General features: G+C 35.7%; 1 protein-coding gene across 1 annotated transcript; it reads right to left on the bottom strand.

The window, feature by feature from the left end:
- Positions 1-1,909: 1,909 nt before the first annotated feature.
- Positions 1,910-9,651, bottom strand: tmem30ab (transmembrane protein 30Ab). Its single transcript, XM_084090172.1, has 7 exons — positions 9,181-9,651; positions 8,932-9,051; positions 7,848-7,955; positions 6,806-6,890; positions 6,576-6,716; positions 6,278-6,484; positions 1,910-3,056 (listed from the first exon to the last, which is right to left on the bottom strand). Exons 1-7 carry the CDS (start codon positions 9,421-9,423, stop codon positions 2,863-2,865), a joined length of 1,098 nt encoding a protein of 365 aa, XP_083946298.1. The 5' UTR covers positions 9,424-9,651; the 3' UTR covers positions 1,910-2,862.
- Between the last annotated feature and the right edge of the window lie 965 nt (positions 9,652-10,616).

The raw sequence follows: 10,616 nt of genomic DNA, 5'->3' as shown, positions 1-10,616 counted from the left end.
TTGTAATCCTTTTATTTTTAATATTTGGCTAGTTTGTGTGCTGCTGTCCTGTGTGTAATAAGCAGAGTTTACGCGCGTTGTGGACCCGTCTATAGGCTCACATTAATAATGCGCTCTTTAAATAACAAAAATATTGGACCATTGACTTTAGACCAGGTTTCAGTTGTTCAATGGCGCAGTCTATTTCAGTTGCCTCAAAATAGCAACACGCAAACAACGTGCCAGAACACCTCGTTTTCAGACCAGCACGCCCATGGACATGGGCGCACAAATGGGGCAAATGCATTTGCTATTTTTACAACATGGCGCAGGACGTGAAAATGATAACTGCGTCGGGCTGAAAAAAACAAAAGTGTTGCACCTGTATAATAGGGCCCATAGAGACACAGCACGGACTTACTGTATGTACACATGCAAATTTTTTAAACAGACTACTTTTAAATCTTCTGGGAAGTCTCACTCTCTCTGACACCCAAGATCATTAACTGAACTTTCTAAAAAAAAGTCTGTCACTAATTGACAGGAGAACAGAGAAACAGGAACACAGCGTTCAAGTCATGATGGTGCTCATCATTATCTCACAGCAGAACATCTCAATCGGTCCTGATGTTGTGTGTGAGGACAGCCGTGGTCTGATGGTGTGAGAGGGAGTGAAAGAGCGCTCTGGGGTTGGGAAGCAGGTTGTTACTCCAGCACTTTTCCTCTGGGCCTATTCGAGCAGCCGGTCTTTCAGTCCAACATACCAACAGCAGGAGAGAACAGATGTTGCTTCTGGTGTAATGAAGAAGCCAGAGGCTATCAGATTATGCACAGCTTTAGATGGTCCTTTTTACTGATCCAGTTTGGGTTTCATCTTTTGGTTTGAAGACTAATAAAGGAAACGAATGAATGAAAAATCGCTCTTTCAGTGCTGCTTAAGTTGTATATCTTTAATGTTATACATGCATTCACCTTCTTCAGAGTCTCATTTATCACAAAAGAAAAGGAAATATTTCTCCTTTTTGATAGAAAGACGTCAAAGCAGTGCTATTTTAATTTATTCATCACATGCTTTCTTAACAATTGTGACTTTTTAACAATTAACTAGCCAAAAAACAAACAAAAAACATTATATTATCATGTACTGGGGAAGAACAATGAAGCATCTTTTAAAATAATGCACTCAAGATAACTTGTTTCTACTGTATGTACAAGTTGCAAACTATTTTCATCATTTGCAAAGGACAAATTGATCTCCATATATGGACTGAATGCAAAACAAAAAGTAATTGTCATTTAATTAGTCAGATTTTGCTCTTCATAGCTCTTAATTTCTAATTTTTTTAGAAAATATGATTTACTCACCATCATGTCATTCCAAACCTGTATGCTTTTTTTTTATTTGATGGAAATATTTAATAATTTGTAAAAAAAAATAATATATATATATATATATTCTAGGTTTAACTAAACTTTCTAAATTGTTTATTGTAGCGTTGCACTGTAAAAATGTATCAGTTGACTTAACTTAAAAAAGTGATGTAACCGTCGCTTTAAAATGAAATAAACTTAATGTGTACTTAAAAAAATTAAGCTATGTGAACTTGACAACACCACATAACTTATAGATTTTTTCCAATTATGCATGAAGTTTATTTACTTAATTTTAAGGTAATGGATTTACTCACTTTTTTAGGTTGTCAACAGATCACTTTTTACAGTGTGGGTTGAGACTGTCAATTGCTTATAAATCAAATAAATTTTATTAAACTTCATGTTACAAGAGGATTAAAAAGTGATTTTGTCCTGTATTGATTTAACATGTTAACTTTTTAATTCAGTCTTCAACTTGCCTTCATTTGGCAATGCCTCCAGCAGATAAAGAATGCAATGTTTACTTCACACATAATAATGAGAAATTCTCAGGAAGTTCAGTAATTAGACATTTTATTCGCCCAACAACGCAGCACACACTCCTAAAAACTGACCAAAAATGTATGGCTTGTCACATTCTAAAGTGCGTATTTGTTAGAGGCAGACATGCTTAAAACATAACAACACTTAAAAAAGACACGACAGCCAAAATGAGATGACAGTTTCAATTAAATAGACACAGAATTAAACATTTGGTCCTTGTTGCAAGCATTAAAGTACACACAGCAAAGAGCATAAACATCTCCAGAAAACAATAAGCATGTAACAGTCCTCAAAAATTAGATGTAGTTGTCAATGATCCCTACCATAATCTGGCACTATATAGAAGTTCAGAAATAAACACAGATTCAGTATTTGACTTTATGAACCTCAGAGGAAAAGTGAAACTATTCTTTTTATATTAAACTTAAAACATAAAGTAGTCATATTACATTGCCCTGTTTAAACATCACTTTTGGCTAAAAGTAAAAACCATTTCTATGAAATACAAATATACATTCATTTAATTTATACAAATTTGACTTTGCATTGGATCTATCTTGGAATATGTATGGAAGCTTGTTGTAACCGTCGCTAAAATAGGTAATTGCGACATTTTTTTGAGTTTATATCTCTAATTCGCAGTAAAAAAAAGTCTGAATTAAGAGATAAAAATGGCAATAACCCGTTTTTATTACGTGGTGGAAACAAGCTTCCATAAATATCACGCTAACCTCAGGCTTAAACAGACATGTGCAAATAAACGGTCAAATCATGCTTGAAATGAACCATCATCAGAAAGAATAAAAATTAAAAAATAAAACTTTGAAGTGGACACAACATCTTTATCTTGAGAAATAAATAAGCTGAACATCAAGTGGTCAAATGCTGTCTTGCACCATTAAAATGATAAACTGGAATCGAAGCATGCCATTCAAATGCCTGACAGAACGCATGCACTCCACAAGCCTAATTGGAAATATCAGAGCTGTTGTTGCGGTTTCCGTATTTGTGATGAATGAAGAGGAGCACCACGCCGAGGAAGAAGCAGATGGAGCCCACCGTTATGTAGGCGATGCCCAAGAAGGGGTTTTTCCCTCCCATCCAGGAGATGGTGCTGAGGATCATACGCTTGCGGCCCTCAAAGCTGCGGACGGGGTAGTCTGAGGGGCAAGTGGTTGAGGAAACAATGTCAATTTAGAAGTTATTAAAGACCCCCTGTGGTGAAAATCAAGTTTTTAATGTTGTTTACATGTCAAGTGGATCAGGTATCTATTCTGAGCTGGTGTGAGTGAGTGGAGGCGGGGCTAATTTGCATATTCATGAGTCCACGCATACTAAATTAAGCAAGGGTGAGGGCATGAAGAAAATATTTTCACAGGAAAAAAAACATTTAAATATGTAATTTTGATTATCAAAGATGAGTTTTAGGGATGCACCGATCCGATACTCAGTATCGGTATCGGCTCCGATACTGCCATTTTTGCCGGATCGGGTAGGCTATCGATCAGACGAGGCCGATCCAAATCCGATATTGTGCGTATACTATTCAGTGTTATTGTTAAGCCCCACAAAAGGCACACAAACATTATAAAGCACCATACGTTTTCGTGCACAACATTATAAGTGTTCTGAAGCCATTATATAGTATATTGTGAGATAGAAATTAATATTTAAGTCGTTAAATTCAAGCTCACGTAAACATTTCCCTCAGCTGCGGCTAATCATTCTTCATTCAAACAGCGCGTCGCGTTTGGTTACCACAGTTAACACGATGAAACTCTCTCCAAGGTGATTCAATGTTACTATTATTATACTTGATCTGTAGATAAAGGTCTATGGTTTCGCATCAAACAACTTTATCTTGCTGGACTTTATTGCTGTACCTTAATCATGTTACTTTCTACCGGGTGTCTGTTAGATCACAACACTGGAGTAAAGTCATGGCATGTTCTTCATGCGCACAGTAACTAAAATAAAAAACTGTTAAAAGAAAATGCTGAATAGACTATTGCATAGATAGATACTGTATAATACACTACACCAATATGTATTTTCTTTGTGCTTTAAACTTTAATGCGGACTCGACGCGCTGCGCGCTGTGACTCATGTTGCTTCAAGCGCATCATTCTGCGTGTGATGCGCATAAGCGCTTTGTGAACCTTTCATATCATAATACAGTGACGCAGTGAAAGATTATTAAAAGCCGTTTTTGTTCTGTCCTATCTATCATATGTTGCTACCTCACTAAACAGCTGTGCTATACATTTAAAAAATGTCTCAACTTTATAGTAGGCTATATATAAAATAATTGATATTTTTGATTTGTTATCTTATTTTTCATGAATGTATTTTACAACAATACAAAGAGCAATGTGTAAAGTTTTACCAGATTTAGTGTTACACTTATTGTCTCTAATTTGTTCCCCACTAAACGTTTTTTTTTCACAAAACGTTCAGATTTTATACAATTATTGTGCACTCATGATTTTTCTAGACTAAAATTTACTGCTGAATTATCCACTAATCTAGTTTATAATAGCATTTATGTCAGATTCTGATCATATATTTTTTGTTGTTGTTGTTTTTCTTTATAATGAAGTTGTCTGTATAATTTAGATTGTGTTTAACACACAAAATAGTGATAATCAGTTCAACACAGAGTTATAGAAATTCTACTTGATAAAAAAAATAAAAAATTGTGCCGGTATCAGATCGGTATCGTCGATATTCAGAATTTTTGGTATCGGATCGGATCGATTCTGAAAAAATGGTATCGTTGCATCCCTAATGAGTTTTAAGGGATAAAATTACTGACTCATAAAATAAATATATAATACTTGACACTGTAGGCCAGATGAACTAACAGCTTGTGCCAGTGCAAACCCTCTTTTGGCATTAAAACACTACCTTCAGGATTTACTAAAGACACAGTGAAAAATTTGCGCTGAAAAGGCGTGAACAGGGTTATTTTTGTGGCTGACCTTATTATGCATTTGTAGGAGTTTTCCTTTCAGATGGAAAATTTATCAGAGGAAAGTATTTAATTGACTCATACAAGGTGATTTACTAAGGTTTGCGCTCGGCAATTTACTGGTATTTGCGCCATTATTTACCACCCAAAAAAACATTATGGAAATAATCCGGCTGTGTTCTTTAATTTGCGTGTCGTCAGTAGATCACACGCTGAACTTTACACTCCCATCTGCGCCTTTGTGGAATTGCGCTCTCAAGCTAATTTGCCCTGTTTAGTAAATCTGGCCCTGTGTGTGTTGTTAATATTTGGAGGTGAAATACTGGGTGTCACAATACAATCATCCTGTGTGTGCATTTTCTGTATATGCGATGTATGGTTTGTACTTTGTAACTAATTTGTTTAAGAACTAATACAGTTATTGTGGCATAAAATTAATCCCTCCCTCATTTAAAACACTTGAAGTTATTAATTTATTTCATTAATCAGTTTTCTTTCTTTTTTTATACCTTTTTAATAAATAAGTTCAAACACATAAAACAGTTTGTGTTATCACTCTCTATTGTTCATGGAATTCCTATGCCATTTTTAAATGGTTCTTGCATTAAATATTTTAATTACTAGTCAACAATAGCGGTTATGATTCCACGGATGGCAAAAAATAGATATTTTTTTTCTATTTCAGAGCAAATATACATTATTATTTAAAAGTTTGGGGTCAGGAAGATGTTTTTGGAAGAAGTCTCTTATACTCACCAAGGCTGCATTTATTTGATCAAAAACACAGTAAAACAATAATATTGTGAAATATTACAATTTACAGTAACTGTTTTCTATTTGAATAAATTTTAAAATATAATTTATTCCCGTGATGGTAAAGCTGAATTTTCAGCATCATTACTCCAGTCTTCAGTGTCACATGATCCTTCAGAAATCATTCTAATATGATGATTTGATGCTCAAGAAACATTTATTATTATCAATGTTGAAAACAAGCGTGCTGCTTAATATAGAACATTATTTAAAATAAAAATCTTCTGTAAGATTATAAATATCTTTTCTGTCATTTTTGATCAATTTAATGCATCCTTGCTGAATAAATGTATTAATTTAATTCAAAAGAAAAATCTTTCTAACCCCAAACTTTTGAATGGTAGTGTATACTACTTACCAAAGTCAAAGACCGATAGTGAATATGCTTAATTTTAATTGAAAATAATAATTTGAATTACAAATAATATGATTAGCCTAGCAATTTGAATGAAAAGCTATCGGAGTATGATTTGATATTGTTGATCTCGTGCAGAATCGGAAATATTTCTTGTTCATTTACATACTCCTTACACACACACTGTTAGCTATCTCTGTCTGCAGAGCTTCACGTTGTAAAGGTAAGCAATGCAAGGATACTGTAGGTGACTTCCAGGGTGTAGTTTCCTCTGGGCAGTGTGGGTGTCATGTTGTTCTTCTTCTGAATGATGCGGTAGAGCTTTCTGAAGGTGGGGAGGGCAGCCGTACGCATCCATACAATGAAATCCTCATTTATGAAGCCGTTGTTTTCTGAGTCAGTGTCTAGCTCATAAACAGGCTTGAGCCAGTTGACCGGCTTCGCGGTGTCTGGAAGATGAGGAGAGTTTTAGTTCGAGATATGGGAAAACATATGCCAATTCATCACAGTAAACATGCAAGTCTATATATAGAATTATACCTCTAAAAACAGCAGTAAGATTACTGCCAGCAGGATTTCTGAACTTCACGTGTTTGTCCGTCCACCATGCAATCCCTTTTTTGATCAGTGGAATTGTTTTTTTTGTTCCATTGGGATCAATGTAAAACAAGTCCAATGTGTCTGAAGCAAAGAGTGAAAGAGACAATCGATATTAGAACTCTTGAGGAAACGGTCTCGCACGATGGCAAGTATTCAGACCCAGGTCTTACCATTAAACATGCTGTTAGCAATGGCTCCACACGGGGCTATTGGCTTTTCATTAACGCGGTACGGCTCACATTCTTTGCTTGGATCCTGAAATATATAAGATACGCTTTGAGCTTCACATATAACATACAATCAAGTACGTCTTTTATTCAGGAAGCAGTAGACTTCTTGTAACCGGTGACAGCTGTTTAAAGTTCATTAAAAGCGACAAGGTCTCTCGGTGATTGACAGGGCTATAATAGGTGTGGAGATGTTTTAAACCCATGATGCCAAACCCTGCTCTCATGCAGCGCTTGTTGACATAGCGTTGACATCTGTCAGCGCTGGCGAAGCATACTATGCTGTCAAACATGTCAGACAGCTGAGCTCAAAACTAGGAGAACCATTTAGTTTCTATTTGCTTCGTCATTAAAACTAGGGCTGTCTATATATCATTAAACTGAAAGACAGAGTGTCAATAGACAGATAGACAGATAGATAGATAGATAGATAGATAGATAGATAGATAGATAGATAGATAGATAGATGTTGAAAAATGCTGCCTCCACAGGAAGCATTCGGAAGTAGGAAGGCAACAGGGCACGTCCCAATCCAATGATCACGTCACATCCTTTCTACCGAGATCCCTTCATCTGAGTGATTTTTGTAAGCAGCGGCATAGATGTGCCCTTCGCTGCCTATTAGGCTATATCCCACAATCCTGTGCGTTCAGTTCCATAACAGTTAAACTAAAAAAAATACAGATGTCATCTGAAAGTTGTTTAGTGGTCAGTTTGAGTGTAAAATTTACATTTTTGGCTAACTTTTGATATCATTTCTAGTGAGAACTTAGTATCGCAGTAATTCAATATTTGCTTAGTTATCACCAAAGCTCTATGCTGCCTCAGAAGTCTGTCCGAAATCAGTTTCGTAAGATACCTTCATGCGCAAACACAGCCTGCAAAGTCATTGCCTGAATGGGAAGTGAGGCAACAAGAGTATAGATCTGTATCTGTGTAGATATATAGTGTTACAGAAAGATAGATAGATTCAAACATGCAATACCTTAAGTGAGTTAAGGTCTCCATTGAGTTGGCTGTCATCTCTGGACTTCACATACCGTCGATGGTTTTGGTAGAAATTTGAGAGGCCATAGTACATGAAGACATTACTCTGAGGACAGAAAGTTAGAGTCGTGAACTGGCATTGTTGTGAAAGCTCATCAATTAACCCACTAGTAAAATATCTTCTATAAATAACTAAACCGGGAACCTTTGGATTTAAAATGCGTGTCAGATGTTATCAGATAGGAAAAACAAGGACTTTCTTTTCCTCAAAGTACAACTAAAAGTGATTGATGAAACTACTAACAAAAGTACTATGGTACTACGTTTCTACATAATGACCAAAACCATGTAGCAATGAATATGATGATAATTTAATACCCATCAAAGTGTGAGAGACCTCCAATTTATTAGCCGCAATGAGTAAATAACTAAAAGAATAACAGTGTAGTAAACAGTTTAACTATTTGTGCTACAAACCAGTGTTTTTATGAGTACTTTAATATAATAAATAACAGTTTGCGATATCAAGTAGCATATAACAGACTGTTTTTGTGCAGCTAAAAAACACTGGAAGCAGCTGACACCAGAAACCTTGTACACAAGTTAAAAATAGCCTAATTTTAATATGCAAAAGCTTGAATGATTTGAGACATGAGAGGTAAAAGATGGTAGAAGGCTTCAGAACACATGGAATATATAATATAGAACACAAGTCATCACAAGTATGTTAAAGACACTTTTGTGCAGTAGTTGTTGTTGTGTTTTTGTCCTTTTAACACTTCGACATTCAATGGCCACTAAAAGGTTTCATTGTATGGGGGAAAAAAACTGAGCATGGGTCCTTCTTCAACTTTAATGCACGTTTATGTTCCAGCCACTTGATGGTTTTTGGGTTATTTTCAGTTTTCAGGTACTATTTACACTTCTGACTGTTGCTTCATATGTAAGGCTTTAATAAAGGGTTAAGTCACATGGAGTTGGAACAACATTGAGAGTGAGTTAAAGACAAAACGTTTATTTTGGCTACACCATCCCTTGAAAAGGAATGCCGCACAATGGGCAGGTCACAAACACTCACTCACCTCGAAAGGCTGGTCGAGAAAGAAGGACAGGACACATTTGCATGGAGTCGTGCTGTTCCAGCTGAAGTTTTGAGAGCAGTTAAAACACGGGCTGGACATGTCAGTCCCGGTATATTCAATCTGTAAACCAGAGAAACATGCTTAACACGCGGTTACATAGACCTCACGACGTCCGAGTGAACAGTAGACGTCTATTAGCTGTGTGTTTGTTAGTAAAATGACACTACACACACTGCAACAGACTCAAACCTCGATCTCTTTGATGTTGTTGGACGTCACGAAGAGGCCGATTCCTATGGGAATGAAGATGAGGCCGATGACGAAGAACGCGGGCAACACGGTCCCCGCAGTCAAGATGGGCTGCCAGGCCGGCAAGCGCTGCTGTTTGAAGGCGGTGTTGTCGGGCTTTCTGGTCCGGATGGCGGTTCCGCCGAGCCCCGCGGATCCGGAGAGATGACCGTCTTCCTCTTTCGCGTTGTAGCTGGCCGCCATAATCGCCGTAATTACCAGCTCACAGCTCCAGTATTTGTGTTAAAACACACGATTCCTCTATTATAGACACGTAATTATTATAAAAGTGTTTTATATGTCCGCTGCAGTGGATTATCTTCACTGCGGCCTTCTCTCCAGGTTGTATGGGAAACTAAGTTGCTTGTTTTGTTTGAGGCGGTGCAGTGCTACAGGAAGTGTCAGCTTGTGTGATTCGCGAATCATGTATATGATCCGGTTCATTTGATTCAGTTGAACTGATTTGCGAAATAGCTTTTGAATCACTGAGCTGAAATTAGTGTCAGAGTTTTGTTTGTTGGAATTGTACTTAAGGTTGATTGTACTTAATTTAAGGCAGCAACTTTTTTTTTTTTTTTTACCATGAGTTGGGAAAAATACTATTGCGGTGAATGAGAGACTACATTAAATATATTTTTGTGTTCCAATGTGTTCAAATAGCAAAAGAAAAACTTTCAATTATTTTATTTTTTTGTAATTTGATGCAATATACTAAGTATAGTATAGTATAGTATATACAATATACTAAGTATAGTGTTATAAATATACATACAACTTTGCAGGATTTACGATGCTGATGAGCGTTAAAACATTAAAACATTGGTTCCATTGAGTGAAAAAAATATTTTACTAAATAAATAAATAAATATACACAGTTAACATGTTAACTTAAGATATTAATTAAACTCAAAAATTACATGTAGCCTATGTGAACTCGATCATTTTTAAAACATTTACAACATAATATTACTTTTTTAATTCTGTTTAGACTGTCAAGTCAGACATCATAAAATCAATTGGATTTATGTTTAATAATGTTTAATAACAACAGGTGAAGAACAAATGAATGAACAACAAAAATGTCAAAACACAAAGTAGATTTTTGTTCATATTTAATTATACATTTTCAGATCATATTCAACTCAATAAATGTCTCTGGCTAGAAATCATTATTAGACAGCGTTTACAAGAAATCAAATCAAACCTCGAAGATTTCACGTAGGCTATAGGCTACGTACATATTTTCCAAATTTCTACGTAATTGAAAAAAATAAGTTACGTGGAATTGTCAAGTTCACAAAACCTTTTTTTTTTTTTTATTAGTAGGCCTATGCATGAAGTTTATTAATTAATAATTTTAAGGCAACAGGTTTCCTCACTTGTTTAAGTTAAGTCAA

The sequence above is a fragment of the Abramis brama genome, assembly GCF_963993115.1.
Source record: "Abramis brama genome assembly, chromosome: 18".
NCBI classification, from domain to species: domain Eukaryota; kingdom Metazoa; phylum Chordata; class Actinopteri; order Cypriniformes; family Leuciscidae; genus Abramis; species Abramis brama.
This window is presented reverse-complemented; position numbering and strand designations above follow the sequence as displayed.